We start from the raw sequence: 21,943 nt of genomic DNA, 5'->3' as shown, positions 1-21,943 counted from the left end.
TCTATGATTGGTCAGAGACAAAGGTTTTCTGGGTCACCCTAGAACATTCGCGTCGTCTGCTAGGAACAAGAATGACTGCAAGTCATTGAAACATTCGCGCTGTAACCCCTTAAGGGTATGTAACGTTATATTACATTACTCACCAACTGCGACATATTAGAAAATTCAGGAACCACCTAGCTCGTTCCTTGTTGTAATATAAAAACTGGGTGACACTGCTGGGTTCATCAGACTCTTCCAATCCACGGAAATATCAGCATCAACTTTCCAGCGACAAAGACGACCCAGCCGACAGCAGACAGAATGGCTCTCGTGTTCTCCCCGTTCCACCCGAGCAGGCACTGCTGCCGAGTCGTGCGGCCTCGCGGCTTCCCGGGACTGGCTCATGGTAAGTCCTATGACGTTCTTTCTACAAAATATCCGTTTTGTAGCTAGTAGTAGTACGTTTTTTGCAGCCTAAAAAGTCGACGTTTTAAGCAGTTTAATACAAGTGCTGTGCGTTCACGCTAATTAATACAGTGTAAGCCCGTAGCGCGACAGAGTTATGACTTGCCGAATTGATTTCTCTGTGTCAGACACATCCCTGTATCCCTAGCCTGATATAAAACTGTGCATACGAAACGGTTTGAGAAGACTGTGACTGTAGCGAAGGCATTAAATGCCCTTACTATTATTACTTGCGAGTAATATAACATTTTGTATTATCTTACGTTACATCGTTTTTGTATTCAAAGTTTATTCTCCTTAAACTGTTGTAATGTATCAAAATGCTATGTAACGTTATGCTTTCTAATACTGACGATGCATTTTTCTCCTACTCGCAGACGTCCCACTCTCCGTCATGGAACACCAGATGGACGCCGCCCTCCAAGATGGACTGCTCTTCCTCAACCAGCTCCTCAGCCCTTCACAATGCCCATGTCGGCCACCGACACAGCAGAACAAGGACGCTGAGAAGACGGCCGACGAAGGAAAGAAGGAAAAGAAGAACGAAGCCACTCCGCCCGAGAAGTACGAGGTGTCGCTCGACGTGACAGGGTTCTCTCCTGACGAGATCAGCGTCAAAACGGTCGGCAACAAAGTCCGAGTCCAGGGCAAGCACGAAGCGCGCCACGCCGACCAGACCGGCCACAGCTTCCGCTATCAGGAGCTGAGGAGGGAGTTTGTGCTGCCCGAGGGGGTGGACCCCGCCACCGTGACGTCCGTGCTATCCAAGGACGGAGTGCTGAGTATCCAGGCACCGAGGATGGCCATCGAGGCGGCACCTGCCGAGAAGGTTGTACCTGTCCAGTCTGCCGATGTTCCGGCAGTAGAGAATGGTACCGAGGGCACCGGTAGTGCAGAGGGCGACGATGAGATGGCAGAGTGAGACAATGTGTAGCACAGTAGCTTCCTTGTTTGTTTGTTTATGTAGATCAATAATCTTTGCCTACGTACAACAGCGTAGTAAAATCTGTGATCTAACTTAATGTATCATTTGTTCAGAAAAAGTATATCGTACCCTAGGTATGTTATGTCCTGCATTGCAAGACGTGAAATTGCCAGTTGCCGCAGAAATTCAGATACTTACATACATGTGTAGATATGAGGTTTCTTTGTGTTAATCATTTATCACCTGCAAGATGGTACATAAATGTCTTAATAATACTGCAGCTGAGAAAGTATAGATACGGAATAAAGTGTATTTTACTGTATTTGTTTGTTTGTGTCAATCCTTTCTGAGATTTTGATACAATATGCAAATAGTCAGTAACCAGCGGTCACTACGGAGGATGGTACTCAGGCTAAATGCACAGTCAAGGAAGCACGTGACAGTCAGCTTTAGTCATCAATGACATACAAGTGCAAAACTTTAGTCTTCCTAGGATAGGATTAAAAAGATATAACGCCACCCTATCTACCACAGATGAGACGGGGCCTAACAGTCAGCAATGGGTGTAATTAGTGTTTTCCGTGGGAAGGTTGATGACAGAGGAGACCTTAGCTAAACTATTCAACAGTCAGTGTTGCTAAGCGCCTGACAACTTACAGAAGAATTTATAATGTGACAAGTGTACATCACTCTCTAATTTCTTTGGGCAGAGAAAGCCCGTCATAAAATACTTAATGATATGAGACATAAAAAAAACGACGTATTGCTTTCTGTATTCAATAGTTTCAACTTGATTACACCAAGATGGCAATCACTCGTCATACAGTCGCTGTTTCAAGCCGACACCGTAACATAAAATAATTATCATGGTAACAGTGCGGAAAAACGTAAAGGTGACACGTCTAGATAGTGTGTTCGCTAGTGCAATATAATCATTAATAGAGATTAGGGTAATCATCCGGCTGCCGGCATGCATAGTTTATCAGTATCTTATTGTTTGGGGGACATATATCAATTCCTTGCACCCAATTTCTAATAGTCATTTCTCATATACGAAATAAAAATATTAAAGTTGAATATGTATTTGTCTGTCATCGGTCAACAACTTCTTAAAATCAATCAATATTTATGTGTATATTTTGGTTGCATTTGGTTGACTGACATCTTGTGAGATAAATGAAACACATTCGGAAATAAAACTTATGTCACGAATTTCGCATCTATCGGATTCTTCCTACTCGCACGCCTTTGGAGGAATGAAGACATCTGGGTCGGAGATCCCTGCAACTACGTCATAGAACCTGCAAGGGACAAGTGGTGAGACTTGTGAAACACAGCACTTCGCGATCAGCTCTGATGGGAGCTGTCAAAATCCCACGTCGTGTACTTACCGTAACGGTTATAATTTTATCTGCATGATTTTTTCTGACTATTCTGAAGGAATGAAATCACTAGTAGTAGTAGCACCAAAGCATTAGATTTGATCGCGTCAAGTATCAAACCGAAAACACTGCGAGGAGTACTCTACCAAGCAGGCTATTACACCAGTCTCATTTGGAATATGTTACGCCATGATACGGACGGTTGTACTCACGATGTGTGGACACATCCGATGCGCTCCGTACAGAAACCGTCCTCCACCGGTACACAGCCGCTGTTGGTGAAGGTAGCCATGTACCTACCTGTCAGGGTACATATCAATAATCGGGGTGGTCAAGAATAGAATTATGTTGTTGGATTTTTGGCTGTCTGGACAAATTAACCAATATTCCAAAGTTAGTCTGTGTTGCCACCTGTTGAATCTGTGATATGAAATGCACGGATGTGCCAACATATATGGCAATCGTAACAATCGTAACAGGTAGCTCCAAACGTGCACACACCAATTTGTCAAACAAACAAGAAGGTATCAAACAATCATATTTTTGTCAATAGTTCTCGGTCATACTGCGTCATGAGTTTTCATGGTTTCAAGTATAATTAGCAATTTTGCTGAATAGCGAAAACACTTCGATCTTATTAGTTTGATGACAATTCTAACGAATATGTTGCAATGTTAATTAATATGTATACAGCACAATTTCATACTATATTTCTTATCAATTGTCCGGACATACTTAGTAGTTTTAAGTCTTTGCGTATACTCACAAAATTGCAAAGTGTATTAATAAACTTGCGCTTTTGCACATGAACCCACCTCCCCTGAACTCTCCTCCCCACAGTGTGATCAGCACGCCATCTGCGGGGAAGGCAGAGGTGCCTATGTACGACTCGCCGAAGTTGGTGGCGTTGGCGGGCACTTCAAAGGGGCGGAACTGCTCAGCCAGTTGCTTCACTTCACACTCCTTGGTCTTCAAGTTATACCTATACTCCTTGCCCTGACATGAATAGTAATGTATTGATTTTTATGTACTCAGAAATGTATGACAATAACATAAAGGAGACTAAATGTGTGTCTTATAACCATTTGTGACAACAGAAAAACATTCACGCTATCGCAAGTAACCTTTCCAACCTGGGGCCATGTCTGCTCCAAATCCAATATGTAAATGCCATTATGACAAAGCCTAGGTTGGTATATACAAAATGTAGTAGGATTCAGAGCGGACCGACAGTCATTGTTGAACCGCTGGAAAAATTGGAACCATTATGAAATTACCCTCACATTCTTGCACTTGGTGGATAGTGGCAACCGTCTGTAAAATCATATACAATATACTGCAATATCTGTAATGACAGTTTTTATAATGACTGGCTCTCCGAATGTTATACAACACCGACATGTGATGACAAGATGATATTCAAGCAGATTTATCGATGATAATGACGACAGTATCCAGGGCAAAAAGAAATTTGATTGAATTGCTTTGGCCCTTTGGATCATGACTGCCATTGCCACAGATGAGTCTGTTTGGATTTTAGTGCCGAGATAACTTACGACTTGGTGGAGGTAGAGCACATCGAAGAAGTCCCTCTGTTCCTTTATGTTCACCTCCTCGATGACGCGGACACGTTGGTTGATAGCGTCGTACGAAATGCGCGCACGCTCGAAGAACCTTTTAGAGGGGTCGATCTAAATTTAAAGACGAAAACATGCTTGTTGGAACAGGAAGTGTATAACTTTGCAAAAAAAATGTCAGATGTTATTAGGTACCATCAGGTATTAGGTTTTGTATCAATCATTTCGCTTGATTTTTTTATTATCCAACAGGTGGTTCAAAATTGATACAGGATAAATAAGAGTATCATGTTCTGTGTAGACTGCCATAATACAAATACAGTTTTCTGCATTGTCACTGCTGGTGTGACGCAATGGCACAGGTTATACAACTTCTACCTACGCGATTTGCATACAGAACAACTCACCCGTGACATTCTGGCTTCCCAGAGCTTCGGTGCAACTAGAAATCAACAAAAAGGGGAATAGAGAGAATGAGAAGACTGTATGTCGGTTTCACATAGGGTAGCGTTAGCATGCATTTATAAACAATTAAATCTCGAGCCGTTTCTCTAGATCTGAGTTTATGTCACATGTTTAGCAAGGGTTACATGTCGCAGGTAACGTTAGACACTGAGTTAGATTTGATATATGGTACGGTTTGATTGACTTTATATTCAACGTTCACTGAGAATACAGTATCTTTGCATGGGCTACTGGCTAAAGCTACCATAAGTCTATCACTGCTAGCTGTAATCAGAGATATATTACGCCACGTCCTATAGATCATAGACCAACAATATTGTTTTCGTTCTTTTACTTTCAGCCTCACACCTGCCTACAGGTAAAGTATAATATTACAACATGGCTTACTGCATGGTTGGGGTGCTTGTCCGTAGACGACAGCGATGGCTGCTACCAGGAAAAGGAGAACCTTCATGTTGGCGAGCGGGATATTGACTGTTGCCACAAAAGAGGAAGTTGTCCTGTACAACGTTAGGGAGCTGACAAGATCTAGCCAGGTAAAGCGTCACCTGGAGCGTCAAACATAACCTATGACCCATTCTTTGATTGGTCGATGAGATAGGATGACCTAAAAAACCTGTCTATGAATGACCTGCAGTAACCTGCCTATACGTGGAATAGAGAGACATTGCATATGAAAGAATGAAATGATATGCCAAAGGTACTTGTGCGAATGGTCAGCACACCAAGAAGATGATCTTACCCTTTTTTGGGACGGAGAAACTACATTTTTTTAGCAACCATAACAGAATATATTCAATGGCGAATTTGAATGATGGGTACAGTTGGAAGTTAGCAGGATGTCTAACTAGCACTTGGGATATGAAAGGACTGTAAATCTCAATTTGAATTAACTACATTATTTGGACCTTTATTATTTCGTTATTGGAAATCAAACACTGCAATGATTAGAATACATTAAGGATATTTGCAGTGATTTTTTACCATGCCGGTATGTGTACTAACGTTACTACTAATGTATGTTTATATGTTCATTAGGCCGAGCAAAAAATAGTGTGTTTCCGGTTACGTTAGGGTACTTATAAAATAGTGTCGGTAGGTAGGGATTTCCGTACCTTTTACTACTTTTGTACAATTCATTACTGAATAGAATAGAACAAGTTAACGTTATCAAGGAGGTAACTGATACACAGTCTAAATAACGTGAAAATGCCAAGGGTGGGAGCTACATACTGATGACGATGTGTGCGTACTATGTATGGCAATCGTGCATTTTGATCTTTTGTGAAAATATTTTGTATTCCGAAAATTTTGTTCCCGCACGCGCCAGTTTACTAGTATTAGCATTGGTGGAGTCAAATGTACGCAAGCGACTTTTAGCGACAAAGTATTGAACTGCAGATAGATAGAAGTTGGTGGATGAAACCATAAGTCGCGAGCAGATGGTAAGCAGAGAGAGATGAGGAAAAGCTAGCAAGGTTTGACACGTGTAAAATGGCCGACTCATACGAAAGATTAAGTAGAGGAAAAAAGAAATGCTCATACGCTATGTGAATATGGAGCTCAGAAAGAATCCGGAGAGCCAGGTGAAGCCCAGGCGCCCCTCAAGTCTTTTGGTTTAGTCCAAAAACCAAGGCATCATGGCGGGCAAGTTTGTGTGCTTGGCGGATTTCGAGAATTTTGCTCGCGAATCGCTTGACACAAATGCATCGAATTACTACAACAGCGGTGCAAACAATGAACAAACGCTTCGAGACAACGTGGACGCATTTAGAAGGTAAAATCCAAACGACTTTTTGCTGTTATCAACGTTTACTTCACGTGTGGAAATATGTCCTTTCAAAAAGTTTTTGACCTATGGCCTTTCTTCAGAAACTGTCATCAAGAAAATGACTGTTCTCCTACGGTAGTTACTCGTATCTCACTCACAGAAAGAAGACTATGTAGCACACAGTTAAGGTATTGCAGCCAATTGAGCACATGGAAAAGTAAAACTTAACCTCATCATGACTCTCCTTGAAATATGGCAGATGACAGATGATCAAAAATTTGGTCACCCTGCTTTGAATTGTGGGAAATTGAAATGGTGCCTTTATAGGAGGGAGGCATACATGTGCACCCCCCTCCTTCATCCCACCAGGGTGTGGAGATTGTATATTACATGTAACAATGCAATGCTTTGTAAAAAAAATAATCTGCTGTCAATGCTCCAGTTATCGCCTGAGGCCTCGGTTCCTGAGAGATGTGTCCAGGAGAGACACAACAACAACCGTGTTGGGGGAGCTGCTGGATTTCCCCGTTGCCTTGGCTCCCACTGCCATGCAGAGGATGGCCCATCCAGATGGAGAAGTGGCAAGTGCCAAAGGTATGTCTGTCTGTGTTACAGTTTTAAAGGACTTAAGTGTACTGTTCTGGTCAATTTGGTTCATCCTCCATGAACTTCATGAAGTGACACAAGTTTCTTCACAAGATCCAGAATAAGAAATCATCATCCTGTAGACCAGCATGCTCCTTAATTGGCTTCTGGAGAGTCAAAGGGGGAAGAGATCATTTGTGTTTTTTTTAGATTTGTGGTTGAATGCTTACAGTAAAGCAGTGCAAGACAGAGCGTGTGTGGTGTGATGGGATTGTGGTATTTCATGACTCTGGTCTGAATCTGTGTTGCCCAACATCCTTAGCCGCTGCCTCCATGAACACTGGGATGATCCTGAGCTCCTGGGCCACCTCTACCATCGAGGAAGTGGCTGAGGCCGCGCCACGTGGGCTGAGGTGGTTCCAGCTGTATGTGTACAAGGACAGGCAGGTTTGTTGGTTTGTTTGTTTGTGTTGCATGGCTAGAAAAATGCCTTCAGACATAACTCCCAGTTTTGTATACTGCATAGAGCTGGACTGTAAGCTTTAATGCACTTACATCGGAATGTACTCCACTCTTTCGATAGGTGTGGTGTGTTCTTTATCATGCACAAGGTGTCGCTCTATGTTCCATCCAAAATGGCATTCCTAGACGGAACTAGGTTCTCATTTTCACCTGTCGAGTTTGAGTACTAGTAGAGAAACAGGTGTAAAGTTCCTTTTCCTTTGGTAGAACATTGGGGCCTGCAAGGAATTTAAACCCAGAACCTAGATTTTAAGTCAACAACGTTACCCTAACCACAAGACCACCATACCACCTCAGGTAACCAGGAACCTTGTGGAGAGAGCTGAGAAGGCTGGGTACAAAGCCATCTTCCTCACTATAGATACACCCATCCTGGGCAAACGTCTGGAGGATACCAGAAACAAGTTCAAGCTTCCAGCACATCTCAGGTAAGGAATGGAAGCTTTTGAATGCTGAGATGCAGCAGTCCCTAAATTTTTGCAGAGACAGTACTAATACAATTAATTCTGTATGACTATGAACCTCCTCTACATATATATATATATAAGGACCAGCGAGTCATTGTGTCCGCTTTTTGCTGGGCCCTTAGATTTATTTTTCCCATTGACCCAAGCAATGATAATCCCACAAAATTTCCTGTGACCTGTAAGAAACAAAACTAACCTCTAACCCTACTGTGACTACTTTCATCAAGTCACTTAAGTGGTTAGTGACTGGTCACTATGGCAAGTCTTGGTCTTTTGCCATATAAAGAAAGCTAACATTGTTGTGGTTTCAGGCTTGCAAACTTCTCTGAGGGCGACGTGCGATCCTCCCGTGTGCAGAGCGACAGCGACTCCGGACTTGCGGCGTACGTAGCTTCCCTGATCGACCCCAGTCTCAGCTGGGAGCATGTCGACTGGCTGAGAAGTGTCACCAAACTGCCCATCATTCTCAAAGGGGTTCTAACAGGTGTGTTTGGTGAAACAGTGTCTATCTTCTTACAGTTATACCTCATACATCTTCCCCAGGTACATGTAGGCCCTAGGGCCTGTCAATTGAGAGCTTTGTTTCCTTAAGTCTTCTTGGTCATGGAACCCTACTCCTCCTCAAACCTGTCAAGTCTGCCTGATCTATACTGTGGTAGTGTCTCTTTTATGCAGTCTCCCTATCTTTTCCTTAGTTTTCCCAGTGGGCAATTGGATTGTATTTTAAAGCCATTTGATGGATTCTGCTGTCCTCCACCCTTTCTGCATATTCCAACCATATGAGGGATGAATTTTCAATGTCTTCGTCCATTGATGCTGTGCCTAATACTGTACCCCTCCTTATCTTAGATATCTATACTTTGGTCATTTACTGTTTACCCAGCAGAGATAATGTAAGCAGAGATATTGTGAGCTAAATGTTATGTGGTTACTTTCATTCATGTTCTTGCAATGAATGATAGCCACAGGCAAGGTGCTAGTAATCTGTTTTTCACGACGATAACCATGAAAGAAGAAGAACCAGTCACTCATTATTGTTAGACTGTAGTTTCTTAGCTGTAGGGGTGCAGAAAGTCAGTATTTAAACTATAATCTCTTGTCTCTTCAGCTGAAGTTGCCAGGGAAGCTGTTGAACATGGTGTAGATGGGATCCTAGTCTCTAACCATGGAGCAAGGCAACTGGATGGAGTTCCTGCTACAGTGAGAATTGTCATTCCCTCCCAACCTTTGCTTCTTGTCATTCATCATTAATTCAATTCAATCTGATTATCACAAAACTTACCTTTTGATATCCAAAACATTTACATTGCCACATGATTCAATTTTTAATTTATATGCTCCTAATTTCTTGAACTTTGCATAATTTCTACAAATTTCTGTTTCATTGATATTTTTCTCTATTTCAATTAACTGACTGTTTCTATGGAACCTTGAAGACAAAAGGAAAGGGGCAGAGCTTTTATGCCATTAGACCACCAGTATGTATTATGAATGTTGGTAAATGTTGTATCAAATACTTGTTTTGGTAACTGTGGTAAATCCTTAATTACTTTCAATTGCAGATAGATGCCCTTAGAGAAGTGGCATCAGCAGTGAATGGACAGGTTGAAGTGTACTTGGATGGTGGTGTCAGAACTGGAACTGATGTGCTCAAGGCCCTTGCCCTAGGTGCGAGGTGTGTGTTTGTGGGCAGGCCTGTTCTCTGGGGTCTTGCATACAAGGTAATGATGCCATCAGTGTGTCCTATCTGTGATTTATCTTAAACCCCTGTCACATATTCAGAACCATATAATGACCTAACCAAGGGCAGCATTGGAAGTAGCCAGGAATTCATTGTACTCTAGCTCCTGTTTTCTCCTCTTAACACGTCTGAAAAGACATGACTTTCCTGTATTTGATTTGTCAAGATTCATAGCTAGTGCACGCGCAAATGACTTTTTAAAGAATAGTAGACAAGCTCGCTGACTAACTCCCAGCCATGGTCTGGAGAAGGTTGGAAGGCCATGGTTGGCTATGCATGACAGAGGCTTTAAGTTTTAGGAGGTAATATGACAAGTCCTGAGCACAACTTGAGTCAGTGTTAATTTTTTTAGTGTTGTGATGTGATTTGACACTTTTGTGTTAACTTGAAGGGACAAGAAGGTGTGCAGGAGATGCTTCAAATGCTGAAGGAAGAGTTCAGTCTCAGCATGGCATTGTCAGGTTAGTAGAAACAATTCTGTATGTGTTCCCACTTCTTATTGGTAGTTATATAGTTGTTGTTGTGCCAATTGACCAATCAAGATGTATTTTTTATGATTAACCTGAACATGAAATAAAGTTTCTACTCAATCATGATCTTCTGTGGAATGCAAAATGCATTATAATGCTTTCCATACTAAATGATCAAACAAGTTAAATCAAGGTCAGTCATCACAATGTTATTTTTGTGCAAAAATATAAGTACAGGTACATGTCTGCACATAACCTGTAAAAACTCTCTATACAGAGAAAGGGTAATTACTTGGTGGTGCGCTAATAGGAGAAATAGTTTAATAATATATGATGTACATGTTTTGTATAGTGTGTGTTCTTGTCTGTCTGTCAAGGCTGTAGCCGTGTGTCTGCCATCACCCCAGCCTTGGTGGTTCATGAGAGTTACTACCAGTCCAGCCTTGGCCATGCTTCAACCAAGCAACAGTCGAAACTGTGAAGAGGGCAATGTTTAGAGAGTATGGCATCAGGTGCCAACATTTTAGTCTATAATGTATTTGTAAGTGCAATCATGAGTTAACTTGTGGGATGAGAGAATGTTCAAGTAACATTACGTTGGATCCAGTGATGCAACAGGACACTACTGGTAAACTGGGCTGCACTGTTCAGTATGGCCAGACCAAACTGTACTCTTCTTGTACCTAACAATTTAAATGGAATCAATTCTATCATGGGACTTTACTCAGGTTATAATTGCAAACAGTAGCTACACAACATGACATGTGATGTCACAAGGTAAAGGTGTGGGAAGAAGAGGGATTGTCTCCACCTTCCCATACCATGCCCTCGATCACATAAAAAATCTTTTTAGAAAGAAGGCCTATCAAAAAAAGACCCATCAAAAATGTAGTAAAGTAATACACTGGCAGAAAAACTGTATCTGCTAACTAAGAGATACAGAGATAATCTTTTGCTCAAACACATGACAGTGTCATCATGAATCAATATAGGACTTAAAAGAAAATGAATTATCCAAGTCTAAATTGTAACTATGAAAAGTGTAGGCCAATAGGAGCAGTGCAATGAAGAAATATTTTCTTAACATTTTGATTACTCTTTTTGAATGTATTTTAGTTATACACATGTCAGTAAGTTGCATGAAATGATTTCATGCATAATGAAATTTCAAAGAAACTAATATTTTTTCCTACTGGAATTAATATACAATGTAGTATAATACAGTAGGTCACCATAAATTTGCAATACACATTTGCAATACACATTTATCTTAACCAGGTTGATTGAAATGTAACAGATTAATGGCTGTAACTTTCTCATGTAAATCATAAATCAACAATGTCTTTCAGAAATATAAAGAAGTTTTTCAAAGGGATTTGATGTTTTCATTAAATTTGATCTCAAAGCAGTTAATGATTTGTTAAGTAATATCTGGCTGATTGGTTTATTCATATTTACTTATCATGTTAATAAATAGGTATTTATTGGTGTTTGCATAACAAAAGTGACTTCTGATGAATACATGGGTAATCTAAATTACGTCTATTTAGTTTATAATTAGTATTAGTCATGACTAACAAGATACAAGGTGAATTTTGAGAAAACGGGGAAAACCTACTAGTAAATAGATTATGTCTTATCTTCATGCAGATATAGGATGCATACAGATGTAGATTTTGTTATATCTTTTCATGTTTTTTTCTTTAATTCTATTCAAAACTACTGGTTTTGGATGGGTAGACTATTACAGGTGTTAGAAATTGGGGCAAGTCAGAAAAATTCACAGTCTTTCCATCCAACCCTGCCTGGAGAGACAGTACATGTAGGCCCACTTCCTTGTCTGCAAACATGAACAAAGTGACGTTCATAACCATGAAGCTAATCTGAAGGAGCCCACCCACAAGTGTGGTTAGGTGAGTAATGTCACAATCAGTTCTTTTCACAGCTTTTCATTGGACTGAAAACACTTCCTGTTCGGCATTTTTTTAAAAATCAAATGAAGAGTCATGCCTGGCTGCCCCAGTACAATCCTGCAATGTTTCCCAATTTAGTCTATTATAAAGCATTTTAGGGATAGTGCTAACCATCTGTAACACCAAGATGTTGGAGGATGTAATTATTGATTAATGATGGACCAAAGGATAACAGACAGACGAGGAAATAGACCAGCGACAGTCTGAAGGACTTAAACATGTACTCGGCCTTACTGATTGAAAACTATAATACTAATTTCCCCAAACGTATTAAGAAATGACCCTCATTTTCAGCAACTTTTCCGGACCACCCCTTTTCTTTTCACCAGAATCTCAGGGTGGACAGTCCCTAAGCTCTGATTTGTCACACATGTGAGGCATTCGCTCAAGTCATTCGCATTAATTTTCTGGGCTACCTTGCATACTTCCTGAATGCATTAGGGCCTCCAATACCTCATGCAAATATTTTCCCATCTGAAAGGCCTGAGAGCACACAGCAGTCATTCGAGTCAAGTGAGTTTATAGGCAGCGGTTGACAACAGTAGTAGTGTGGCCTTCACGGCTGTCCCCAACACAAGTAAGTCTGCCTTTTGGAGACAGGGTCCTGAGAATGGTGGTGCTCAGTAGTGAGAAGTTTTGCTTGCTTGTTGCGGTTGCCGGGATGCTGGGATGGACGATGGTGGACTGTGTGCCCCTGTCGGTGCTGGGAAGGGCAGTCTGCAAGGCACAGTGCAGAACTCTTTGTGAGACAGAACTGCCACAGGTGAGCCTTTTCCCAGTACAAGTGCTTCCCACCTATTGAGAACCTCACCTGTACCTGGAAGCTTTTTACTTTGTACTGTAATTGATTCATCAAAGATTTATGTACATATGTCTACTTTCACCTTGTGATTCAATTAAAAATGAGGGTAACTATGAACAAGATATAAGTGCAAACTGATGATAGTATTTGATTGGCTGCTTTGTATAATGATGTATGTACATGTACATGTAGAAAAACAGACTTTTTATTCATAAAAAAGTGATTTGTGAAAAATTAAATTCAACACCCAACCCATTAAGTTGACCCGTTAGTCCAAGAAGGTTGTTTTAGAAAAAAGACCCAATTTTATGATTCTGACCAAACAAAATGTTCTTTATATGAGTTTTATGTGTTTTGACCAGCAAAACCAAAAGAGTTGCTGCCTATGTGAGCCCTGTTGTTTGACAATGGAGGCCGTAAAGGGGAACCAGTGCTAAAGCCATTCTTAGGGTGTAGACCGCAAACCTTGCTGCCCTTTCTTCACATTCATGACAACCATGGTGAACATTATTTCCCGCCCATGATGTAACTTCCCTTCTCATAGTGACAGAGAATTTAAGACTTTTCTTTGATGAAAAAAAAACCCTGCCCTCTGTCCTTGAGGATGAAGAGTCTTTTAGCACCAAGCAACCATTGGGAGCTTGATATAATGTTGAAAATGCACAACCAACATTTCTGAGAACATACCTACCATTCATCAGTGTCATGGGGCCTTTATGTCCCTGGACTTCTATGAGAGGTACTGAACAAATGTAGTGGCTCCCTGTTGGCTGGCTTTTGGTGTTGGAATCCTCAGTGAACAAGTGAAGTCGTGATAGCTGGTGTTTTTTCAAGTACACTACATTCGTACTTGAGTAAGGACAATGTTATCAGATTCCTTTTTAGCAGGATTAACAGAAATAATGAACATTTGTTCGGCAAGAATGGGCAAAGGGACCTCTTTTATACTTCTTTTATGAAATGATTAAAAGCATTGTAGACAAGGAGGGCATTGTGTCCATTACAACTCTTTCTTATTTGTCTTTCTCTTTAAAACTTCCTTGATGTTTGTTCAGAAACATGTGGAAAGTTGCCTGCAATGTGCCTCAGCACAAGCTGTTGCAAGAAACCTTTGTGTTGGTCATCCTTACTTGAGAATTCCATTTACTCTCGGAACCAAGGCTTTTGTCATGTTAAGAATCACTAGAGGACAGAACCAGTTATTATTTCACTGTCATAAACTGTTATCAGCAGTTTCCTGCAGTAAAGAGAGGCAAACTTAATTTTCTTGCAATGATTCATTAGAAATGTTTGGTGTAAAACCTCATACCGATAAATCCGAAATTCTATCGGGCACAGAATGTTTTTCCTAAGTGCCCGTCTGCACCTTTGTCTCAAGGTCGTTTGTTCCCTTGACCCCAATGGCCAATCCTTGAAAAGAGGTATGTGATATTGACAGAAGTACAGTACAGGACTGCACAGTTGACAAGTATGCAAGGAAGTAAGCAAGGGGAAATTTTCACCTCATTTATATCATTTGCTGTTCACATTTCCATCAGTAAGCCCATCATCATTCAGTCTACCCTACATTAACATAGAACTGTAACTGTCAGGGGAGAGGGGGTTTGGTAGAGTGGCATGGTCCTGGTCTGTTGTCATCCTCACAGTCACTGTTGGACACCTCAGCAGAGTTAGGTTGAGGATCCTTTGCTTGCTGTGTCCTCTCATCCACTAGCATTTAGGCACCTGTTGCTGCAACACTACCTGTTCAGAGTCAAGCTGGCCTGTCATTTCTCCAGGGATGCCTGTTGTCTCAGTGATTTCAGGCATCATTCACCATTGTTGTTCCTTGGCTGGGCCGCAGTGTCAGCCACATAAGTTGCAACGTCAGCATCACTAGTACTGTCTGACCTGTCTTCACCTGAAAAGAAACGACTAAGGGTGCAAGACCCCCAGATCAGCAGAGCACCTGCTGTCAGATTTGGTACTACATGTAGGACATGGCACGTACCCCCTTGATTCCCCTTCATGTACCTCGTTCAAAACGATCAAATTTAACTCAGAAAATGGAAAGAAAATTGTCACTCAAATAAAATGTACATTAGGACATTGGAAGGTGCATTGTCCCCAAAAGAACAGGAATAGACAGGAGAGTCACTTGAATGCTCAGGACAGCATGAACCAAACTCAAAAGCCCAGATCTGTTCATTCTGAGTTTAGTGACACAGACACAAAGAACTTGATATTTGTAGCCAAAAGGGGGTTTGATTTAAAAGAGAGCCAGGTGTGGGAACCATACTTGCATTCCTGCATGTAATCCTCAGGATTAAGATATCTCTTTGTAAAGTCTAATGCAGTGTATGTTGTAGTAAATTCTAGATCGTTGAGGAATTAGTTCCTGAAATATGAGACAGGGAGAGAAATTTTTCTTCCATTTCACAGCCTAATAACATTAGATACATAAAATACTTAGGATGCAAAGAACTGTTTAGTGATGCATCACAACAAGAGTTAATGTTACCTGATATTAAGATAGTGTGCCTTTATTTGAAACATCTGATATTATTTTAATGACGTAAAATCACACATTAAAGCAGCAATCTTACGTCATTACATCATGTTTGCTAATGATACTCGTGCATTTTTCTAAGTTCTGCACATTGTGTGATAGAGTTTCAATAATATTAGTTTGTTTACATAAAAACATTTTTTTTATACTACTATTTTTGTGAATTTTTTCCTCATTCCCTTTCAGCCCGTGAACTGCCCTGCTGACTGTGATGACGTCACATTGGCTACAGATGACTGTGTAAGTTTGTCTACAGCTTTCATGCCTAATATTAAGTATCAAGTACATTTACTCTCCGTAAATGTTAACCCTTTTAAGATGTCAGTTTGTAAGTGTTACCCTTAATGACATCCTTTGCTGGATTCATATCTAGTTTGATATTTCTTCTCACAAAATCTGGATGAATGTATATAGATGAGATGATTTTTGTTTGTGTATCTGGTTTAGCCTCTACCAGTCTCCCCAGGCCGCTGGAAAAATAGTAGAAATTGGCCAAATGGACAGAAAACACACCAGAGGCGTTGGTTGGCCGAGAAGAACTGTTTGAGACCTTAGATATCTTGTTACCTTATAGAGTAGTGCACTGGTTTTGTACATGTACATATATGTTAAAGCTGAATGTAACTAGACTGAGAAGTTTGGTCCAGTCTAATGGGGAAGGATGCCTACTGTTAGTGATAAAAGTGTCTCCTCAAACAAAGAGCTGAGGCTTTGCCGCTAGTTTGCGTCCTATTCTCAAGGGTACAACATTGGAACCTGCTTGGATTTGAACCTTTAGATTCAACAACCCTAATCATCATGCCACTATATACAAATGTATCATAAGTCCCAGACTGTTGGGGGACCTACTAACAAAGCAAAGCTGAAAATAACCAGGATTGTGTCCGGCATAGTTCAGCAATGTTGGCAAAGTTCACCAGGTAGAAGTTTTTGTGCGGACTGTGCCCTCTCAACAATTTCCAAGCAGATGGTAGGGGCAAAATCATTACGTTTTCCTAGCTTTCCTGTTTTTGTTACAAATTGCTCCCCTACCAGCAGCTTGTGACAGAAACGGGCAGGTAGGAAAACAAAATTACTGATTTTACCTCCCAACATCTGCTTGGAGATTATTTTGCAATGTCTAGGTCAGCAGGATGTGACTGGCGACTCGCTCAGACCACTGTCATCAGATCTGTTTGCCCATTGTCTACTGTGTGTTACCGTTGTGTGGTCCACAAAAAACTTTGGAAATGGCCAGGAAATTAATTTCCAGAGACTGACCGTTATCGCATATGTGGAAAACAATAATATCCATGTGAAAACACCATCCGACTTCCTTGCTTCTAGCCACAAGTCTACTGGTCATAACATGACGGTGGAAGTCTGGCAATGTCTGGGTGGTCAGTTGCTTACAAACATGTTACAAGTGTGAGGCCCTTAGAGTTGTCTCTGTAACGTTAGATGACTCTTTGACATGAAGAGCATTGCTGAAAAAAACTCCATCTGAACTTAGATAAGCTACTGCCTACTGGTAAATAAACTATGTATAAAATGTTTACAGTCACTTTTTTTCCAGACTGCTTACAGCAACATATTCGTCATTAGATTATACTATAAAATGTTTGTCAAATAAACAAACCAAATTCCATTGTATAAAAAAGACATTGATTGATAAATAGTTGGTCAGAAAGTTTCAATTCCAGAATGAGATGTATGATATAGATCTTGGAACTTCCTGTGTATGGAAGTGGTACAAAACAAAATACCAGAGACTTTTAGCATGTATATAAGCAGTCCCCTATCTCCATCACTGGAATTGATGTCTCTGTATACGTTGACCAATTCTGACTAAGAAGTGGTCAGGAAGGGGGAAGTGTGTTGGTGTAAGCAGAATGTCCTGTGGGAGAGCACCCATCATTTCAAGCTGCCCCAGACATAGGCTGTGGTTACACAGCAATTAAGGCAAGTTTACAGTGCCTTGTAAACTCTGCCTTGTTGTGATGGTGTGACGGACTGATGACATCATGTTTATAAAGAGTGGGCATATACAATAATACAATGACAGGTGAAATGGCCTAGGGTGTAGTGTGTTGTGGCCAAAGTATTGTAGAAATGGAGATGTGCACTACCCCTATACACTGAAAGGTGTGGGAAGGATGAAGTACAAATCAGGCTGGTTCTGTCCTGTCTGTATGCAGGACAAAAAAGTGTGTCACTTTCATCATCACAATCTACCAATTTGCTTTCAAAGACCATCTGCTGTATTTGTGTAATACTATGTAACTTATAGGAAGAGTAACTCTTTAATGTGGTCTGCAGTTTTAGGACAAGAGCTTCCATTACAGACTCCTGCTGTTTTCTTATTACATTTTTTTCTTATCATATACCTTGGTAAAGAAAAACTTAATAAAAATGGTACCTTATCGGAAATCAGAAGGGTATTAAATGGGAGTAAACAACCTTAAGTCAGCCCTACACACTTGTGCCACATCTTTAGTAATGATGCTGTAGCCGCATGTTTCCCGTTTAGAAACTTTATTGAACCAACACGCAGACTTGTTTTGCCAGTCTTGCTTACTCAGTAGTTTTCAGCAGGAGTTTCTTTAACGGAGGCTACAGGACTATGATGAGTTTACAGGCCTTGAATGACTATTTACACAAAATGACAAAATGGCAGCTAGCAGTCTTCCCAGGTAACTCCACCTCCGACCATCTTGATGATACCTCAGATATTCAGCTGATTTGTTTGCCTGTGACCACATTTCGCTTCTTTTCTTTAGGTTGTGTCAAACTGTTCAGGGGATCTGCAGTGCTTTCCAGTTGGAAATGGTACTGGTAAGTCTTATTTCTTCATTCTACATGTTATGGTTCTCCTGTCGATTCGACAGATGAGCAGGCAGACAGGCATTTACCTGTTTGCCTGACCTGCACATGACTTTTTATGGTGAAGAAGGGGTGTTCAATTCCTTCTCCACCCCCTTGTCTACTGGAGCACTAAGTCTCACAGGGACAGAACTGTATGACACATGTGAGACGGTTTCAGCAGATGCAGATGTACATGTACGTTATACATGACTTACATTGTTAACCATAGTAAGCCACAGTAATGCAATTCTTGGGGCGGTCCTTGAGCTGCGAGAATAGACTATACCGTAGTAAAAAGTTGACGCAGTTGGACATATGGTTCTGTGTAGTTCTGTAGACTACTGACAGGTGGTGCTGTTAGTGCTTAGGACCAATTACTAGAAGGTCAACACAGCACTTGCTTTGGAAGCTGAAGACATTGCTTCTTCAGTGGTTCTTCAAACAAATGATAATGACCCCTATAATGTATATTGTTACAAATGACACTTTCAGACAAGGCCGTAACTATTTTTCCCTTAGACATTTTATGTTGAATTCTAGCAAGAAGAAGGTATATGAAAACAGTGGGCTTAGAAGAATACTTAAAAATGACTGCATTCACTCCCCATAGACTACCTGTTTGTACTAAGTTGCAGACTTTGCCCTCAGACAGTGTTTTCACATCAATTTTCCAGTTCTACTATCTGGATTTGTGTCTTAGTTCTAAGAACCAACAAATCATTGGACAAGGTGTGGCATGAGCTTGGATTTGTCTCTACATTCCAGTTCCAGAAGACCCCAGTTTTGTGGTGACAGCCCATCGCAGTACATCAGACTCTGTTCTTGTGTCCTGGTCTGCTGAAGATGCTGGGATGGACCCATCTGTCCGTTCATCCACTGTGTATGTGGTCTTTGTACAGGAGGGTGATGGAGAGTGGTACCAGATCAATCAGGTAAGCTCATCTCCCTTTACCCTCAATAAAAGTCTGTTATGAAGTTTTATATAAAGCAGTGCTGTCTCCAGGACCCGACTTGCCATCCTGGGACGGAAATTTGCTATCCATCCCCAAAATAACAAAATAACTGTTGAAAATGTACTGTCATAAGCTTGAAATGACATATTTAACCAGGAAAATCAACAACATGGGCTCCCAAACAATGAGTGGGACAGAAAAGACATTTCAAGTTGGAGACGGCCTTGATATAGAGCTATAGTTATGTATTAAGCAATGTAGAAGAAGCCCTTAACTTTGTTAGGTCTCTGAGCTGCAAGGATGGACTACATGTAACATGTGTAGCAGTGTAGGGTGTTTACACTTATTGGGTTGGACATAGACCATATCCAGTTTTTGATTTATGTTGTATAATGTGATTGCATCAGTTGTACAACATAAGTCAAACAACCAGATAAGGTCTCCGAGAGCCTTTTCATGCCAGGATTTGCAAATCTGAATTGACCCAGGCATGGGATTGATTCTGATTTGTGCTTCTCAATTTGTGATTCACTCCCTTGCACACTTCCAACCTATCCATCCAAAATGGCTGCACTTCAACTCAAACATCAAAAACCTCATAACTGCTGTTATGAAATGAGTGCCTAGCTTCATTTTGGGCCATCCCTTAGATATGATGTTAAATGAAGGTCTCGTGTTTATGGAGAGCCACACCTCGAGCATGTTAAAGAACCCACCACACTTATCGAAAAGAGCATGGGTCCTTCCCAGTTTGAGTGGAAAAGTCGACAGTCAGCAGTCCTGTTAATCTGTCAATCCTTCCACAAATGTGAATCTCAGTAAGAGAAAAAAGTCTTTGTAAAAGCATTCACATCCTTTCAAGTATAAATGCTGCACTAATCATCAAATTGTCATTGGAGGTTACCCTCTCCCATAGTGAAAACCACAAACACTACCAAACTGTAACCTTCTTGGTGAAAGATATCACAATATCCCACCTTTGACCATCTACTGAATGTAATGTGATGTTAGACTGTATTTATCACAGGCAGCTTTACATCTGTCCAATCTAATTAGCAATATGTATGATTGTTGAGACAATAGGGACTTGTTCCCGCCAGGTGAGACACAGGTGTGCAGAGAAGAACAGCGGGGGTTCCTTTCACTTGTTTCCACCTTTTGATGGCATGGGATGGTAATTAGAGTGCGCTGTATTGACCAATATGTCAGAAATAAGAAGTGCTTATTAGAGAGGTCACGTAAGGGTGTCACAGCTGAATAGCCAATCTAACATCTCTTCATCTCTTTGTGTCTTATTACTGTACAATATTTGCACCTGTTTAATGTTGTGGTTTTTGCGGTGAGCTCTCATTACGAATTCATCGCATCGCTGTGAATATGTGATCTGTCTTGCATTCAAAATACTAACTTAACCGTGAATGCCTCATTTTCCCTCCCAATTCCTGAATACCTTGTTCCCTCTATTCCTTAGTCTAACTGCTTGACCATCGGGCACCACAGAAGATCATAAAGCAATTCACAGTATGGTTTTCTGTATTTGCTAGAATGGGTGGAAAAGCAGCAAAGGGTCATTAAAAATAACATGCTCTGAGATAAATATGTAGCTGAAGTTTTCCTTATCTAGGAATGTTTGGTTCCAACTAACTTTTTGCATGTCTTTTGTGGCATGTTGCATATCTGTATTCATATAAGGCTAAAAGTAAAAGGATGTGGTAAAAAGAAATGCAGAATGAGCCAGAGCCATACAATGTGCGTCTGCTTGGAGTCTCAATCCAAGATTTGGCTAACCCAAAAGAATCTCCTTGACACAAACCAATCTTGTGATATTGAGTTTTTGCCCTCTGACCCACAACATGAGGGATGTGACATGAGAAGTGATGCATGAAGAAAGTAAGCTCTATTTGAACCGTCTTCAACATTCTGTTGTCAAAAGAGCTATAAAGAACAAAAGCCAACAAGGCGGAAATATTGCACGAGCTTTGCGGCTGAAGTAAACTCATCACAACTTATTGTCCTCGTTCATCCCAGGTGAAACAAGAAGGAAAGGCCGTGCCTTACCAGACAAACTGGACGGCATGGAAATGCCTGCTTTTCAGATGACCCGGTAATTACAAGTAATAGGTCTATTTGTGAGGAGGGGATGTCTGAGGAGCAATTATCCTGTTGTGGTTGGATGGAGAGAAGAGGAAAACCAATTTCCAGCCTTACTTCAGTAGGGTGGATCTAGTGGTCCTTTGTGATGTTCTTAGCAGTGAGCTGCCTGAGTTGTTGCTCTTTTCCGTCATGATTTACCGGTGAGACAGACAGAGCACATCTAAGTGAAATTAAGTCTCATCTGAAGATGTCCTTGAGCATTGAAAAGCAACTTGCCTGGATGTTAGAAGGAGTACATTACATTGTGAGCACTTATCTCCACAAGTACCAAGGAGGTTCCATACATACATGTATAGTTCAAGTACATTACATTAGGA

The 21,943-nt window shown here is 40.9% G+C and overlaps 3 protein-coding genes and 1 long non-coding RNA gene across 4 annotated transcripts; 3 read left to right on the top strand and 1 right to left on the bottom strand.

The window, feature by feature from the left end:
* Positions 1–114: 114 nt before the first annotated feature.
* LOC118432017 (alpha-crystallin B chain-like) lies at positions 115–1,694 on the top strand. The gene is made up of 2 exons (XM_035843536.1): positions 115–388; positions 825–1,694. The coding sequence occupies exons 1-2, from the start codon at positions 304–306 to the stop codon at positions 1,367–1,369; spliced, it is 630 nt and encodes a 209-aa protein (XP_035699429.1). The 5' UTR covers positions 115–303; the 3' UTR covers positions 1,370–1,694.
* A 439-nt stretch (positions 1,695–2,133) lies between these two features.
* On the bottom strand, positions 2,134–5,359 carry LOC118403140 (mammalian ependymin-related protein 1-like). Its single transcript, XM_035801685.1, has 6 exons — positions 5,184–5,359; positions 4,739–4,773; positions 4,311–4,445; positions 3,570–3,750; positions 2,967–3,054; positions 2,134–2,673 (listed from the first exon to the last, which is right to left on the bottom strand). The coding sequence occupies exons 1-6, from the start codon at positions 5,248–5,250 to the stop codon at positions 2,607–2,609; spliced, it is 573 nt and encodes a 190-aa protein (XP_035657578.1). The 5' UTR covers positions 5,251–5,359; the 3' UTR covers positions 2,134–2,606.
* Positions 5,360–6,392: 1,033 nt separating this feature from the next.
* Positions 6,393–11,218, top strand: LOC118431164 (hydroxyacid oxidase 1-like). The gene is made up of 9 exons (XM_035842319.1): positions 6,393–6,573; positions 7,010–7,161; positions 7,475–7,599; positions 7,972–8,102; positions 8,453–8,625; positions 9,250–9,341; positions 9,704–9,862; positions 10,274–10,343; positions 10,730–11,218. The coding sequence occupies exons 1-9, from the start codon at positions 6,437–6,439 to the stop codon at positions 10,831–10,833; spliced, it is 1,143 nt and encodes a 380-aa protein (XP_035698212.1). The 5' UTR covers positions 6,393–6,436; the 3' UTR covers positions 10,834–11,218.
* Positions 11,219–14,385: 3,167 nt separating this feature from the next.
* Positions 14,386–19,324, top strand: LOC118403197. The gene is made up of 3 exons (XR_004829620.1): positions 14,386–15,915; positions 18,435–18,489; positions 19,285–19,324. It is a non-coding gene; the product is annotated as an uncharacterized LOC118403197 (long non-coding RNA).
* The last annotated feature ends 2,619 nt before the right edge of the window (positions 19,325–21,943 follow it).

The sequence above is a fragment of the Branchiostoma floridae genome, chromosome 1 (genome assembly GCF_000003815.2).
Source record: "Branchiostoma floridae strain S238N-H82 chromosome 1, Bfl_VNyyK, whole genome shotgun sequence".
Lineage (NCBI taxonomy): Eukaryota > Metazoa > Chordata > Leptocardii > Amphioxiformes > Branchiostomatidae > Branchiostoma > Branchiostoma floridae.
The sequence above is the reverse complement of the archived record's forward strand: the minus strand, read 5'-3'. Positions and strand labels throughout refer to the sequence as shown.